Source organism: Salvelinus alpinus, chromosome 10 (genome assembly GCF_045679555.1).
Source record: "Salvelinus alpinus chromosome 10, SLU_Salpinus.1, whole genome shotgun sequence".
Lineage (NCBI taxonomy): Eukaryota > Metazoa > Chordata > Actinopteri > Salmoniformes > Salmonidae > Salvelinus > Salvelinus alpinus.
The window spans coordinates 24,307,698-24,324,630 of record NC_092095.1 but is presented as its reverse complement, the minus strand read 5'-3'; the positions used below and the strand labels follow the sequence as shown (position 1 = coordinate 24,324,630).

At 43.7% G+C, this 16,933-nt stretch overlaps 2 protein-coding genes across 6 annotated transcripts in view; one reads left to right on the top strand and one right to left on the bottom strand.

Annotated features, from left to right (window-relative positions):
- LOC139531754 (rho GTPase-activating protein 28-like) overlaps positions 1 to 14,576 on the top strand; it is a 53,308-nt gene extending 38,732 nt beyond the window's left edge. For all 4 annotated transcript variants that reach the window (XM_071328529.1, XM_071328531.1, XM_071328533.1 and 1 more), the window contains exons 4-15: positions 2,494 to 2,578; positions 2,867 to 3,054; positions 3,340 to 3,505; positions 3,719 to 3,810; positions 6,270 to 6,347; positions 6,800 to 6,959; positions 10,035 to 10,117; positions 10,700 to 10,897; positions 11,525 to 11,656; positions 11,885 to 12,012; positions 12,129 to 12,193; positions 12,298 to 14,576. In XM_071328529.1, the coding sequence (XP_071184630.1) occupies positions 2,494 to 2,578; positions 2,867 to 3,054; positions 3,340 to 3,505; positions 3,719 to 3,810; positions 6,270 to 6,347; positions 6,800 to 6,959; positions 10,035 to 10,117; positions 10,700 to 10,897; positions 11,525 to 11,656; positions 11,885 to 12,012; positions 12,129 to 12,193; positions 12,298 to 12,389 (1,467 nt within the window). In that variant the 3' untranslated portion in view covers positions 12,390 to 14,576. The remainder of the gene's footprint in view (positions 1 to 2,493; positions 2,579 to 2,866; positions 3,055 to 3,339; positions 3,506 to 3,718; positions 3,811 to 6,269; positions 6,348 to 6,799; positions 6,960 to 10,034; positions 10,118 to 10,699; positions 10,898 to 11,524; positions 11,657 to 11,884; positions 12,013 to 12,128; positions 12,194 to 12,297) is intronic.
- Positions 14,577 to 14,863: 287 nt separating this feature from the next.
- LOC139531753 (laminin subunit alpha-1-like) overlaps positions 14,864 to 16,933 on the bottom strand; it is a 65,466-nt gene continuing 63,396 nt past the window's right edge. For both annotated transcript variants that reach the window (XM_071328527.1, XM_071328528.1), the window contains 3 exons: positions 16,195 to 16,348; positions 15,551 to 15,901; positions 14,864 to 15,365 (listed from right to left, as the gene is read on the bottom strand). In XM_071328527.1, the coding sequence (XP_071184628.1) occupies positions 15,205 to 15,365; positions 15,551 to 15,901; positions 16,195 to 16,348 (666 nt within the window). In that variant the 3' untranslated portion in view covers positions 14,864 to 15,204. The remainder of the gene's footprint in view (positions 15,366 to 15,550; positions 15,902 to 16,194; positions 16,349 to 16,933) is intronic.

The window sequence follows — 16,933 nt, the reverse complement described above, 5'->3', positions numbered from 1 at the left end:
GTTGCGTTATACTGTATACCAAATGTGCCCACTTGAGTACACAGCCATGCAATGTCCATATACAAACATTGGCTGTAGAATGACCTTACTGAAGAGCTCAGTGACTTTCAACGTGACACCGTCATAGGATACCGCCTTTCCAACAAGTCAGTTCGTCAAATTTCTGCCTGGCTAGAGCTGACCCAGTCAACTGTAAGTGCTGTTGTTGTGAAGTGGAAACGTCTAATAACTGTTCGTCGGGAGCTTCATGAATTACGCTTCACCATCTGGCAGTCCGACGGACGAATCTGGGTTTGGCGGATGCCAGGAGAACGCTACCTGCCCGAATGCATAGTGCCAACTGTAAAGTTTAGTGGAGGAGGAATAATGGTCTGGGGCTTTTCTTCATGGTTTGGGCTAGGCCCCTTAGTTCCAGTGAAGGGAAATCTTAACGCTACAGCATAAAATGAAATGGTTTGTCGAGATCGTTGTGGAAGAACTTGACTGGCCTCCACAATCACCCAACCTCCATCCAATTGAGATGGTTTGGGATGATTTGGACTGCAGAATGAAGGAAAAGCAGCCAACAAGTGCTCAGCATATGTGGGAACTCCTTCAAGACTGTTGTAAAAGCATTCCAAGTGAAGCTGGTTGAGAGAATACCAAGAGTGTGCAAAGCTGTCAAGGCAAAGGCCGGCTACTGTAAACACTTTTTTGGTTACTACATGATTCCATATGTGTTTTGATGTCTTCACTATTATTCTACAATGTAAAAAATAGTAAAAATAAAGAAAAAGCCCTGAATGAGTAGGTGTGTCCAAACTTTTGACTGGTACTGTATATCATTTTATTTGGGGGGGATGGATCCAAGGGCCTTCAAAAGGGGCCACCAGTTGCCCGGTTGGCTAGAGTAAGGAGACGTGCTTCAGTAGACGTGCTTCAGACACTCAGGTGTGTTACCAACCAGTATTTAAACACCAACCCAGTTGGTATTGGCCAGAACCATTATAGACATATACTGTATACATGACTCTGGTACGGCCATTGTCAGATGAGGGGGTGGACAGTGGAAACACGATGTTCTCCTCCTCATGCTTGCCCAACCCTATAAAGCAGCTCTCGGCAGATAGCTGCCTCTTTCTCGGAAATAGAACTGGACCTCTGACTGACTATTAGCTGCAATCTGGATGAGCAACAGGCAAGAGAAGAGCGACGGGGAAGTCCCATACTGTTTTCAGATAGCAGTGTACTGCACGCACTGCTTTAGATCCAAGGACATCAAATAGCATAGCAGCATTGTAATATGTTCTGTAGAAGGGTTGGTGGTATACCAGGTAGCAAGCCCACAGAGTTGTCATGGGAATTTGGAACAAATATGCAAACTCCACCCTGAGTAGCTAGCTAGCTGCTATGGCTATTAAAGGCTGTTGTGTGGCTATGAAGTCTTGATCAAGATTAAGATATTTACAGCATGAAAGAATGGGGAGGGGTGATACGACTAATAAAGCGCCCACGCCAAAGAGTGCCCCAAGTGCCTCTGTCAGCACTGCTGTGTGGAGGTGGCAGTAGTCTCTAGGGTGAGTCACAGATCTGGCAGGGGGCACAGGAGTCATACGCACCCCTCAGTTCCATCTAGGATGACAGCTGATTCCAGGGCACAGAGAAAGCCTTCACCCTACTCCGGCTAGAATACTGACTTACTGGCAGGCTTCACAGACCACTGTTGATATTTTTTTTGTATGATTAAGGAAATGGATTTAGGCCCCAAGGACATGGAGTCTGGATCCATTAACAGGCCATTCAGTCTAAATGAGGATGGATTGAAGACCATGGCCAGTTGAAATTTGATAGTGGAAGATGGTGTCGTCTCTTTTTGTGTTTGGTTGGTTGAGTGTAATATTACAGCTAATGTAGTTATTTTAATTGCTTACCATTGAATTCATACGTAATGTATTTCGGCAAATGTTAGTATTTTGGTGACTATGAACTCAAGCTCTTTCTCAGACCTGTGAAATGCAATTTTATGTACATGAAACAGTATAAAGGCAACATTTCTATATCCTAGTGCTGCTGACTGGGGTTTGGTCCATGCTCTTTTCGCTGACTAGGAGGTGTACAACAAAACAAAACAGCCGGCTCTGTTGAACGTTCCATTGATACCCACTCTCCTCTCTCCCCATGTCAGCAAATGTACTGCACAGCCATATGGTAGAAGTGCATTGGAACGAAACAGCCATATCCCTCATTGCTGTTCACACATCTGGTACTATGACTGATGAGATGGTCAGCTGAACACAACGATAGTGTTAATTCAGTTCACTGCAATGCCTGGGATCGTTTAGAAGAATTTCACTCATTTCACCATAGTCAAATGCTAAAGCAGGATTCATATTTTCATGCGTCCCACTTCAAAAAGCTAATGTTTAGTTGTTGATAATACTTACTTTGTGAAACAAACTCCACAGACACCGAATGAGCATAAATGATGATCATGTATGTCCCCTATCCTTTTAGTTGGTTGATCCCATACCGCCTGTGTCCCCCAAGTCACCCAATGGACACATGCCTTCCAGATGCATCCACCGGACGTCTTCAAGAGGTGAGTCTATAGTCTCTCAATATGTTACCACCATTTAATGTCCCCTATTAGTTTGGTTAGATTTGGTCGGCTGACTCAACCGACTGTGAGGCTACCACTCCAGTGGGTTGAATCAATGTTGTTTCCATGCTATTTCAACCTAATTCTGTCAACGTGATTGGAAAACACATTGGACTGTGACCAAGTCGTCAACATAGATCATTTCCATCTGGTTGGTTGGACTCATGTCTTTGCATAGGGGAATATACTGGTGATGTGCCCATCATTCTGACTGTGTGTGTGTTCCAGTGCGGCCTGCTTTTCCCAGCTTCTCCCCGGTGGAGAGACGTGTTTCAGAGTGCCCTCCCCCTCAGGATACCTCTGACACCCTGTCTTTCGAAGTGCCTTACTCTGAGGGCGTCACTGCCCACCGCAGGGGCCGCCAGGGGGACTGCCAGGACTGCCAACGCATCCGCAGAGATGACCCCGACCTGCCAGTGAGTCTCACCTCTGTCCTTTTGGAACTCCAAAAGGTGTTTAAAAACAAATGAATGCAGTAGAAAATGAGAGAGCGACAGACACATGGAAGGGATTGTACAGGACAGAAAGTGGCAGAGCGGGGATTTGAACCCCAGCTGTAGGTGGCTGTGTGTGGTCTGGTCTGGAGGCAACCGTGTTAACCAATGGCTGACCTCTGGCAACCTGTTTGAATATATCAAATGTGTTGATGATCGATACTGTTTCTTATGAATGACCATGGTCTTGTCTTCTGTCTTGTATAGACATTTCAGCTGCCTAGGCCTAAACTAGGCCTCACCCACATCCAAGATCTGTCTTGTGAGGACATGAAGAAGATCGGCTACATCTCTCTGATTGAACTGACCACGTTCTACGACTGCCTGGGCATTGAGCTCAAACGCAACCGAGCAGCACGCAGCAAGGCCAGAGGTGGGTGGTTAACTGGGTCATGTTCATGTGGCAACAAACGAAAGAACCCCCACATAAACAGGGCGGAACTACCTGGAAAATAAAACATTTTGTTTTATGTTGCAAGATGTTTTAAGACATTTTCAGTTGCGTGCCCTAATGAACACAATCCTATTTTTACATAGACAACAGTCATTGGGGTTTTGAACTCTCTTTTTTCCCTCCCCTCCACAGAAAGTGGTATATTTGGAGTTCCCCTGACCACTCTACTGGAGAATGACCAGAAGAAATTCCCCGGGTCCAAGGTTCCTCTCGTCTTCAGAAAGGTACTGTATCTGATTGGTTCTATTTGTATTGGTAAAGCCCCCCTTACTTCTCCTTTGAAACCACAAGTGTCTCTCCCCTCTGAATATAGTTATCGAAATTATACTGGGAAATCCCTGCTTATTCCCCAATGGAAAATTATATGGGGTTATTGTGCGTTGCCAGTTCTCCTATACTTCTACGGGTCAGTTAAACTTTCCCTAAATCTCTCTCTCCCTCGTTTCCTTTCTCTCTTTTTGTCTCTCTCTCTCTCTCCCCTCTGTCTCTCTCCTCCCCAACTCCCTCCCTCCTTCTCTCAGTGCTACTCACACCTTGAGCTGGGCGATATTTACAAAAATTCATTATTTTTACAATAACAGAATTATTACAATAATAATAAATTGAACAATAAGTTTATAACATCCATGTGCACTGTTGTTTTTTTAATATTACCCTTAAAACTTCTACTAATACTTTGAATGTTGTACCTATCAGTTTTCCTATTAACAATCACCCATATTACAAACTTATTTCATTTAAAACTTCACATTTCTCTAGTAGGGCCCAATAGGTTATTTATCGTAATGAACGATATCAGAAAATGTCCACAATAAGTGGTCGGTATTGTCGTGTCGATATACATTTTTGGTTTATCGTCCCAGCTCTACTCTCCCCCTCTAACCCGTAGTATCCTGACCCTCATCCCTTCCATCATGCTTTTCCTACTGAAGCACCCCTTTCCCAGGACCCCTCACATCACTCCCTGACTCTTCCTCCTCAGCTGGACATTACTGCTTTGTGTTAACGTAATATGTGTCAGGGGATGCCCACACACGGACTGCTCCCTCCAAGTGCCCAAGAGCCTCTCCTGTTTCACTATCAGTACTAGAGTCAGCCTGGTTAAGCGTTGCTGTCACACGTCATCACAAAGACATTCCGGAGAGACTAAATGTCAGAAGTCCATCATATACTCCTTTTAAACCTACTGAGTAGGGGAGGGAGGAGAGTCAAGTGATGAACTATAAGCTATATATACTGATATTTTAATTTGTGTTGTCATGTCAGCTAGGGATGGATGTTAGTTATTGTTCATTTCTATCATAGAATATGTTATCTCTGACATTTTAGAAATATGTCTGGGATGGTATATGCAGTGCCTTCAGAAAGTATTCACACCCCTTGACTTTTTCCATATTTTATTGTGTTACAGCCTGAATTTACAATTGAATTTACAATTCACTGGCCTACACACAATGCCCCATAATGTCAAATTGCAATTATGTTTTTAGAAATGTTTACAAATGAATAAGAAATGAAAAGCTGAAATGTCTTAGATGTAATAGAATATGTTAGCTATTATAGCTCATGTATGTTAGAAATATATCTGGGACTGTATATACGGAGCTGTACTGAAAATAACATCTGACTGTTTAGAGTCCCAGCAGCTGCCAGTCAGTCAGCCAGTGGCACGGACCTAACCTTGGCATAGCTGAGGGTTAAGGCACAAATAACCCTGTTACCAGCAGTCAAATTCCAGTCTACGCAGAATTCGCCTAAAATAAGTCACATTGACTGACTACAATTACAGGCCACGTATAGTAAATGACTAGAGTATTGGGTATCAAGGTGATGTTTTATGGATTTGGTAGATAAGTGGCTTCTGAAAGGGAATTATAGGACTTTTCTTTGAAGCAATTGTTCACTGCTATATCAGTGTTGGTTTATCTTTTGCAGACCTGGAAAGTGGTTTCTGGAGGAGGACTTGATGAACAAGGTCAAACCATTGCTTCAGAATGCAGATTTTGTGCGGTCTAGTTAACAGATAGTTAGCCTTTAGGATTCAAAGCTTGTCATAAAATACAATTGTTGGGTTGCCTTACTCTCTCATATCTGTCATATTGGACTTGTGAAGATCCCTAAGCCCTCCTAAACAAAAATGATCAAGTGTTAGTACCACACAGTTTACAGTTGAGAGAAGTTACGGAGTGCACCTTTTTAAGGGACATGTTTTATCTAGTCGTCACTAAGAGGCAGGAAACAGAAGGGTTGTGTCTTTCTTTTGGAGTGGACCAGGTGTGTGAGAGATGGTGGGTCTGATAGCGTTAACCTCAGGTCGCTGACATCTTTCTGTAGAGACGAGATGACTGAAGTCTCCAATCCAGGTGTGAGTCATGTTCAATAGCGCAAAACAAGTTTGGCGATGGAGAACAAACATCAAGGGCCAGCGACCGAATCTGTGGGCGCTTTTATCTCTAGTTGTAAATATGAATTGAATGCTGTTTTGTTAGTGGTTTCATGACCTCCCTGTAAAAAGAAAGTTTGCACAAAAATGACTTCCCTGTCTGTGAAAACCGGGAAGAGGAAACAAATGCAGTCAGATTTGGTTGATTTTGTTTACAGGTGAGAGTCGAGTTCACATAGAAATGTCCCTCTTGGTTTGTTAAACTTGTGGTTTATAAAATGTGTATGCTTGTGTTTGCAGCTCTTGTCCAAGCTGGAGCAGACAGGACTACAAACAGAGGGGATTCTCAGAGTACCAGGGTCTGCATCCAGAGTAAAGGTAAGCCCCTCAGATACACACACCCCCTCTCCCTTTTCCACTAATGAAACTGGAGCTTTTCATACTTTAGCTGTCAATCACCAATCATAGAGCTATCTTGTTCTGTGTAACTCTAGCCTATGTCTACCATTGTAAAAACATTTCACTGAAGGGAAAGATATGTTTGTTCTTTGATTTAGTGCTGTACAAGCAGACTGAAGAGGGGATGTACCCCCCACTCCCCTCCATTTTGATTTGTTAGGTACCATGGCAGGTCACCCCCTACACACACTTGACATCTCAACTAGAGGAAGCATGTGGGTATTAGGTTCCCCAAACACACATGGTGATGGTTAGGGATGTGATTTGTTTTTATGGAGGGGTCAAAGGTGACCGTGCAGTTGAGATTAACCACAGGAGGAACCATTGTGGAGATAATGTGTATATTTTTGTTTTGGTGTTCGTATTTGCAGCATCTGCGCCAGGAGCTGGAGCAGAAGTTCAATGAGGAACGGTTTGACTGGGAGCAGGTGAGGCACAATGACGCAGCGGGTCTGCTGAAGATGTTCATCAGAGAGCTGCCTTATCCTCTGCTCACGCTCCAGCACTTACCGGCCTTCGCCGCTGCACAGAGTGAGTGCACACAAATGTAGGCCTGTACCTTACCATTAAGTGTATACATAATACAGTGCATTTGGAAAGTATTCAGACCCCTTGACTTTTTCCACATTTTGTTACATTACAGCTTTATTCTAAAATCGATGAAACTGTTTTTTGTCCTCTTCAATCTACACACAATACCCCGTAATGACAGGTTTTGTTAGCAAATGAATATAATTTTTTCTTGTTGATATATCACATTTACATAAGTATTCAGACCCTTTACTCAGTGCTTTGTTGAAGCACCTTTGGCAGCGATTACAGCCTCAAGTCTTCTTGGGTATGATGCTACCATCTTGGCACACCTGTATTTAGGGAGTTTTTCCCCTTCTTCTCTGCAGATCCTCTCAAGCTCTGTCAGGTTGGATGGGGAGTGTCGCTGCACAGCTATTTTCAGGTCTCTCCAGAGATGTTTGAACGGGTTCAAGTCCGGTCTCTGGCTGGCCCACTCAAGAACATTCAGAGACTTGTCCCGAAGCCACTCCTGCGTTGTCGTGGCTGTGTGCTTAGGGTCGTTGTCCTGTTGGAAGGTGAACCTTTGCCCCAGTCTGAGGTCCTGAGTGCTCTGGAGCAGGTTTTCATGAAGGATCTCTCTGTACTTTGCTCCGTTCATCTTTCCCTCGATCCTGACTAATCTCCCAGTCCCTGCCGCTGAAAAACATCCCCACAGCATGATACTGCTTCACCGTAGGGATGGTGACAGGTTTCCTCCAGACGTGACGTTGGCATTCAGGCCAAAGAGTTCAATCTTGGTTTCATCAGACAAGATCATCTTGTTTCTCCAAGCGGGCTGTCAAGCGGGCTGTCATGTGCTTTTTACTGAGGAGTGGCTTCCATCTGGCCACTCTACCATAAAGGCCTGATTGGTAGAGTGCTGCAGAGAAGGTTGTCCTTCTGGAAGGTTCTCCCATCTCCACAGAGGAACTCTGGAGCTCTGTCAGAGTGACCATCGGGTTCTTGGTTACCTCCCTGACCAAGGCCCTTCTCCCGATTGCTCAGTTTGGCCGGGCAGCCAGCTCTAGGAAGAGTCTTGGTGGTTCCAAACTTCTTCCATCTAAGAATGATGGAGGCCACTGTGTTCTTGGGGACCTTCAATGCTGCAGAAATGTTTTGGTACCCTTCCCCAGATCTCTCCCTCGACACAATCCTGTCACAATCCTGTCTCGGACCTCTACAGACGATTCCTTTGACCTAATGGCTTGGTTTTTGTGGGACCTTATATAGACTGGTGTGTGCCTTTCCAAATCATGTCCAATCAATTGAATTTATCACAGGTGGACTCCAATCAAATTGTAGAAACATCTCACGGATGATGAATGGAAACAGGATGCACCTGAGCTCAATTTTGAGTCTCATAGCAAAGGGTCTGAATACTGAATACTTGTAAATAAAGGATTTCTGTTTTAGATTTTAATACATTAGCAAACATTTCTAAAAACCTGTTTTTGCTTTGTCATTATGAGGTATTGTGTGTAGATTGATGAGGAACATGTTTTACTTAATCCATTTTAGAATAAGGCTGTAATGTAACAAAATCTGTAAAAAGGGAAGAGGTCTGAATACTTTCTGAATGCACTGTACATATACTAAAATAGCTCTCTGACACCCTTATCTCTACTGCCCTGTAAGCAGAGACGAATTATTCAGTCCTTCATACTATATATCACCATGGTTAGCATTGTTTACAGCACATGTAAAATACACTACATGACCAAAAATATGTGGACACCTACTCGTCGAACATTCCAAAATCATGGGCATTAATATGGATTTGGTCCCGCCTTTGCTGCTATAACAGCCTCCACTCTCCTGGGAAGTCTTTCCACTAGATGTTGGAACATTGCTGCGGGGACTTGCTTCCATTCAGCTACAAGAGCATTAGTGAGGTCAGGCAGTGATGTTGGGCGATTAGGCCTGGCTCGCAGTCGGCGTTCCAATTCATCCCAAAGGTGTCCGATGGGGTTGAGGTCAGGGCTCTGTGCAGGCCAGTCAAGTTCTTCCACACTCATTTCGACAAACCATTTCTGTATGGACCTTGCTTTGGAACTAAGGGTCATTGTCATGCTGAAACAGGAAAGGGCCTTCCCCAAACTGTTGCCATAAGTTGGAATTACAGAATTGTCTAGAATGTTATTGTATGCTGTAGCGTTAAGATTTCCCTTCACTGGAGCTAAGGGACCTAGCTCAAACAGCCCTAGACCATTATTCCTCCTCCACCAAACCTTACAGTTGGCACTATGCATTCAGGCAGGTAGCGTTCTACTGGCATTCGCCAAACCCATATTCGTCTGTCGGACTGTCAGATGGTGAAGCCGTGATTCATCACTCAAGAGAACTGGTTTCCACTGCTCCAGAGTCTAATGGCTGCAAGCTTTACACCACTCCAGCTGATGCTTGGCATTGCTCATGGTGATCTTAGGCTTGTGTGTGGCTTCTCGACCATGGAAACCTATTTCATGAAGCTCCCGACGAATAATGATTGTGCTGACGTTGCTTCCAGAGGCAGTTTGGAACTCGGTAGTGAGTGTTGCAAGCGAGGACAGACAATTTTTAAGCTCTTCAACACTTGCCGGTCCCATTCTGTGAGCTTGTGTGGCTTACCACTTTACAGATGAGCCGTTGTTGCTCCTAGACGCTTCCACTTCACAATAACAGCACTTACGTTTGACAGGGGCAGCTCTAGGAGGGCAGAAATTTGACAAACTGACTTGGAAAGGTGGCGTCCTATGCTGCTGCCACGTTGAAAGTCACTGAGGTCTTCAGTAAGGCCGTTCTACTGCCAGTGTTTGTCTATGGAGATTGCATGGCTGTCTGCTTGATTTTATACACCTGTCAGCAACAGGTGTGGCTGAAATAGCCAAATCCACTCATTTGAAGGGGTGTCCATATACCTGTGTATATGTTGCTAGTCATTTATGATTCATTTCCAATTTTTCTCATAAATGTACTCTTAACAATGTCAATAACAGTCAACAACACTTCCACCAATTCGTAAGGTATGTGTGTTTGCAGAGATATCAGTGTATTTTCCCCTCTGTCCCTCCTCAGGTGTCTCCTCTCCCAGACACCAGATCCAGGCCCTGCACCTCCTCATCATGCTGCTCCCTGAGCCCAACAGAGACACACTCAAGGTGAGCATGATCTTTGACTAATGACCCTAAAGATCAGGGTTCACATCCTTTGTAGCTATCCCAAGACTCATGATCATGGACTGAGAGACTACACTTTCAACTGTGACCTCACAACCCTACACACAAACACACACCTATCCCATATATCCAGTCCTAAAATAGCTCAAATAAGTGCAGGGGCTAAGAGTTTATTTTCAATTGGGCAACTGTGTCCAACTATGCATTCCTATGACTCATAAGCCAATAGTCACAACCATGAGTGACTAACATTTAAATATCGTCCCATGAATGGGTTATTGAATAAAGTTTAGATAAGAGGTTTTTGAAGGTGTGAAGGGAAAACGGGTGACAACCCCCTGACGTCCTCTCTTCCTGAGTGGACAGTATATAAAATGACGTGTGTAGGATAAGATATGAGAATGTGTTTCAGTATGGGCACATTTTGGATCAGTAGGCCAGAATTACCCAGTGATTGTGCCAGTGCAAAGGTTGAACCTGTTTGCTTGAAGGAATAAATCCGAAGGGCACACACACATACACACACACACAAAGACCCAGTCTAACCCCTCTGTGCCCCTGCAGGCCCTGTTAGAGTTCCTGAGGAAGGTGGTAGCCTATGAAGAGAAGAACAGGATGAGTCTGTGGAACGTGTCCATGATTGTGGCTCCCAACCTCTTCACCTACCGGGGCAAGAACGCCAAGCAGGAGGAGATGCAGGCGGCAGGCGGGGCGGCCCACCTCGTACGGCTACTAATCACATACCAAGAACTGCTCTGGACCGTGAGTTTGCAACACACGCGTACACACGTTCCTTGAACACATAGAGATGGGATACGTTCACACACACACACACACACTACACATTCACTACCCCCAAACATATCTCATCAACAGTCATCTGGCCTCATCAGGACAGACCAGGGTGCTATTCAACTACAGTAGGACTGCAATTTCCCAAATTGGTGGTTGATAGATTACATCTATACTGCTCCAGCATAGCATCTGCAATTTTAAGACTTCCAGTACAACTTCTGTAATTTCGCTGAACAAAAACCTCACTTTCAGTAATTCAAGACAATACAAGTTTTTATGTAGACCTTGAGCCTGGTTAAACAAGAATGAAAGCTGAGCTCACCATTTGTTTTACTGGGGGGAAAAATGTATGACAAAAACCCATGAGGGAAGTGATCCAGGCACGTTGTATGAAACGCAAAGAGACAAAGAGCAGCTTGACCCACATCTGGGGACTGCTGCCTGACCTATTAGAATACAATGCATAGTACAATGCATAGAATGCAATGTCACTATAGCCCAAATCATCAAGCCTCCGGGCAGACGGGGAGAAAGTGAAGAGAAAGAGACAGAGGGAGGATAGAGAGATTAATAGGTATATTGTTCTCTCCTCAGGTGCCCTGCTTTCTCATCTCCCACGTGAGGAAGTTGAATGAGGCAAGCAAGAAGCCGCCCAGCTCAGAGAAGACCAAAAGGAAGCTGCTACTGATGAGGAAGAGGAACGCTGAGAAGACTGAGAGGAGCGAGGTAATGATTACTGACTTTATGGACTCTAAACTACTTTAACCCCAACTTGAAATGGTCAATTAGATTTATTCTCAATGTTAGTTTGACTTGACAACAATATCATAGGCTATTGGGTGTATGCTTGCTCCTGACAGTACCTAATTGGATGCGGTCGCCAGTACCTTTCAGCATGAGGTTTACTCATGTAATGGGACTCGAATTGAAGTTGGGTCTTTTCTTTGTCCACAGTTGACTGACCTCCGAGAAGGGGTCATCAGGGTTCACGCCCCACTACACGCTAAGATCTCCATGGCGATCCAGTTGGACAACGAGACCAAGGCCAAAGATGTGATGGCGCGCTTCGATTATGAGAACGGGTCAGTGGAGGAAGAGTGATGATTACTTATTACTTCATTGCCTCTGTTGATGTTGCTGATGTATACTATAGGGATGTCTGGGTTTATTAAAATCATTATCTTTTTTTATCTCGCAGTCGTGGCACCAGAAGCACTAGCCAAAGGCCAGTACAGTATTTGTTTGAGGTCGGAGGAAACATAGGTATGTATGATTACATCCCTGTTTGACTCAAATTATTTTCAAACAAAGGATTATTGTAATTTCTGTCTTCTTTAATCGAACTAAAACAAGACTTTTCTCTCTAGGCGAGCGCTGCTTGGACCCTGAGACTCACCTACTAGACGTGTACCATGTGAATCCGCACTGTGAATGGCTTTTAAAACCCACGACAACATGAGAACTGAGGATTCACTCACTCAACACAGTCAGCAAACTGAACCACTGCCCTCTTGTGGTCGTCCTGGTGAACTGGGCATGCATGGAGGCCTTGTTGACTGTAGTTGAGATTTTATCCCAAGCTATGGACCACTAAAAAGAGCGAGAGCTGGAAGAGGAACTATGGAGAGAGACATTCTCCTCCCGAAGGAAGGACTCAGCATAGGCCATGTTTGTGGGATTGAACCTTATAACAAACTACTAAATAGGACAGAAGCACTATACTCTGACTAGCTGGGTTCTGGATGGAAGTATTTGGAGGTGGGACAGCTTTGTGAAGACATGCTCCACATACGTGACTGACGACATCCCATTGCTTGCCATTTGAATTTATTTGTGCCTTTTGAGGACAGTAACTTATTTTACACTAAAATGTCACTATTAGATGTTCAATGTTTCTTTTGACAAATTAAAACGAGTGTTCAGTTTACGTAACAGGATTGACCTTAAAATGAGGGACAGACTAATCACATGAAATAATAATCTTCAGAAATGACTTTGTCAAAGCAACAAAATAGCAAGGTTTTACAATGATGGTGAAATGTTGGGGTTATGTTGCTTAAAATCTTCCAAAAATCAGAGGGTGCATGGAGGGACACTAGCAAGTCTTTATTTATATAAAAAATCAGATTTATTGAATTTTCCATGTGGTCTATATCAAAGGGCACTTAATTTAATAAAACAGGGTTTTAAAATGCAATATTGTTGCACAATTTCTACATAAAATATCAAAAAGATGCAAAAGGAATTCTTCGTGGAACGACCCTGCTACAGAGGCCATGGACACAATAACAGACCATGTGTACATCTTCATGCAAGACCCAGTTAACATTTACTTGCTATATTTATACCACAAATGTATCCTGCTTATTGTATTATTACACATACTCCATATAACTTTTTTATCATTTATAAGAGCAGCATGTTGATTGCAAAACCATTGGGAGTGAGGAGATTCAGACTAGCAGTTTGGGTTGTTGAGTTCATGATGGTGAGGGACAAGTGGAGATGGGATGACCTGATACTGAATACAGACATTGGCTCCGTCTAAAAGGTTGTAACAACTTTGTTTCATGGTCTCCTGTCCTGCTGACCACTGATCTGTGTCTAGAACGGATCAGGACAAGGCAGGTGAAAACAACATAGTGGAAACCTATCCAGTCCTTTCACCTGTCAGTGGTCAAGGACATGAGATAAGGAGAGGAAGCGGTTTCAGAGTACTGAGGCCCACATCGGAACTGTGGCCAACGATTCAGGCCATTGTCAAGCCCACCTTTTTTGCTTTTTGGATTTGCATGTTGAGCAGTAATATAGAAAGGTTCAGAACTTATATATCTCCTCCTGACACATCTCCCCACCCCAACGGACTGTGAATGTTGTACATGTGACTTGTAGAAAACAATGTACACACTACACTATGACTCAACAACCAATCCTGTATGTCCAGTCTACATAAGAGACATGCATTACTAATGAACTAAACTGACCTTGCATGCCTGGAGAGTGCTTACAATACATCCTCTAATGAAGGAAAGGAGAAAAGGCATAGAGTGGCCATAAAAAAAGGCCCGTCATAGCAGTGTTAGCCTGGCTTCCAAACTGATTTCATTACATTTCACCATAGTTTTTTTTCAAACGATGGTAAGCGCAATGTTCAGTCTGGTTTAACCAGGCTAGCCCTCGCTTGGTTATGAACTTGTGAATAATGTTTACTTGCAGGGCATGTATGTTTTAGCCCGATCAACCTCTCTCCACTTTATTTTACTCTGTGGTCTTAGTAGTTCAATGTTTGCCTGTGCCTTGGTTGTCAGCCTGTGTTTTTTGTTGTTAAAGTATTCTGTGCTTCCAAATGAACCTGTAGCAAATGTATCAACAAGACAAAGGTCGTAATGTTGATATGGCTTTGCGCAGGACTTTTTTTTATTATTTTCATCCTTCCAAAGCCAGTGTGTAAACATTTTTTGTAAATGATTGTGCACCATAGACTCTTACTATGTGTGTATTTTCTGTATATAGAATACTGATTTAGCATTTTTTTTATTTGCATTTATTTTATGAATATTATTTGACCACTGTTGACAGTTTTGGCCAAGTGGCACAATGTATCTGACACAGTAACAACTGAATATAACGTCAAGTTAAAAATGGAGTTGTCTTTCTCTTGCCTGAACTGTGTTGTGAAATATGTTAGAAAAAAATCAGCTCAGTTTCTCCCCCAAAATAGCATGAACACTAGATGCAGAACATTCTTCTGCAGGTACTCCTGGGAAACTATGCAGAAAGACAAACAGACATGCTATAGAACGGATAACAGCTTTGGAAGCAGCTTTGACAAGTGTGTTATGCACTGCATAATATGTGGGCGGGCCTATAGTAATGGAGCCTACAGAGCAACTATGACTTCACTACAATACACATCTTTTTTTAAGTAAGCTATATTTTTTAAAGTATTTTATTAACAAATATTACTTTTCTAGAACATCACATATAAAAACTAAGACATTCTATTGTCCAATTAATTTGGGGGAGTCAAAATGCACAAAAGAACATGCACACCAACACTTGGAATCATGTTAGAAAATGAGTTGATAAAAAAAGAAAAGAAAAAAAATTGAAAATTCGCATTGATCAAACATTACTTCAATCTTTCTTTACAAAACATTACAAATGGAAGTCATTTCATAGGCCAAATTTCGATGGTCAAATCACAGGGTCATAGCGTTAGATATGGAATGGTTTGGTATGGCTGGTAAAGTTCTGGTATGGTTGTGGCAAGGTTATGTGGCGGTGCTAGGGCAGGAGTGGGGTGACACTCCTTGGAGAGTGAAGGCGGTACTGAAGTCCAGGATGTTGGTCATGTGACCCTTGATCAAGCGGATGTTACGCATACAACCACGGAACGGCATTCTGGATGTCAGGCAGTTCTGTTTCACGCCGACTGGGGGAAAAAAAAGAGAGAGAGAGGTCAATACATGGGTGCTAACAAATTAATTTACTTGACACTGAAATTGATCAACATCAAAGCAAAGGGGTGACAAAGGCCCAGTCCAGTGAAGTGTCTTGCATTTAGGGTCTAGGGGTTGTTTGTGGAAAGAGACAAGGTTTTCTAGAGGGGGAACGTACCGGGGAAGCCTCCCATGTAGACCGGGTCCTTGGTCTCAGCCGAGGTGGACTGGGGGTGGGGGTTGTCGGTGAGCACCGTGACTCCGTCCACGGTCAGACTCAGAGCGTTCTTGGTCTTCTTTGCCAGCAGGGTGTGCCAGCGGCCGTCACACAGCCACCAGCCCAGCCGCGAAGTGGCCGACACCCGCCCGGCACCGTTGTTCACGTGGAACACCGCCTGTCCGTTGGCTAGCTCCAGTCCGATGGCGTCCACCTTGGCGCTGCTGACCCCGAGGAGGACTCCATCCGGCACTGTGCTGCGGAACTCCAGAACCACCTCCATATCTGAGCCCACTTTGTACCCATTCTTTACTGCAGGGGACAAACCATAACGAACCAGTTTACATCACTATGTCATACAGTCAAGGGGGACACATTAAGGCACTCCCATTCATGTTTTTAAACATGTTAAATGTAGCTATGTATTGAGCTTGTTAAAATTATCTCATCTTAAGCATTATTCCGGTTGAAAATGTATCAGAAAGGATGTGGAAATGTTGACTTTTTAAATATAGTTGGCAGAAACATTTTAAATGGCTTTTTGTGTTTTTTGCTTCCCAGAGTCTTTGGCTTGAAGTATGGAGTGTATGGGTGTTAGTACTCACTCAGAGCAGCGTATCCGCTCCCATTGAAGAAGGTCCCGTCCTGGGCTGCGGCGAAGCAGTGCGCAGTGGATTGTTCAGACACTGGATTCTGGGTGTCCAGCTTAACACTGTTCAGCATCACCTTCTGGATGCAGCCTGCCAAGCTATGGGTCACCTGCATGAGGGAATATAAATATTAACATTTGGGGTTGTGGATAAACATTTACTCAGAAGAAAATGTACCACCTGCTTTCAACACAAACAATGATATAAAAATTATATTAAAGCATGAATAGGAAGTACACTGACTATACCAAACATTAGGAACACCTTGCTAATATTGAGTTCCACCCCCCTTAGCCCTCAGAACAGCCTCAATTCGTTGGGGCATGGACTTTACAAGGTGTCGAAAGCTTGCCACAGGGTTGCTGGCCCATAGTTGTGTCAAGTTGGCTGGATGTCCTTTGGGTGGTGGACCATTCTTGGTACACATGAGAAACTGTTGAGCGTGAAAAACCCAGCAGCGTTGCGGTTCTTGACACAAACCGGTGTGCCTGGAACCTACTACCATACCCGTTCAAAGGCACTTAAATCTTTTGTCTTGCCCATTCACCCTCTGAATGGCACGCATACACAATCCATGTCTCAATGTTTATAAAATCCTTTAACCTCTCTCCTCCCCTTCATCTACACTGATTGAAGTGGATTTAAGTGACATCAATAAGGGATCATAGCTTTCACCTGCTCAGTCTGTCATGGA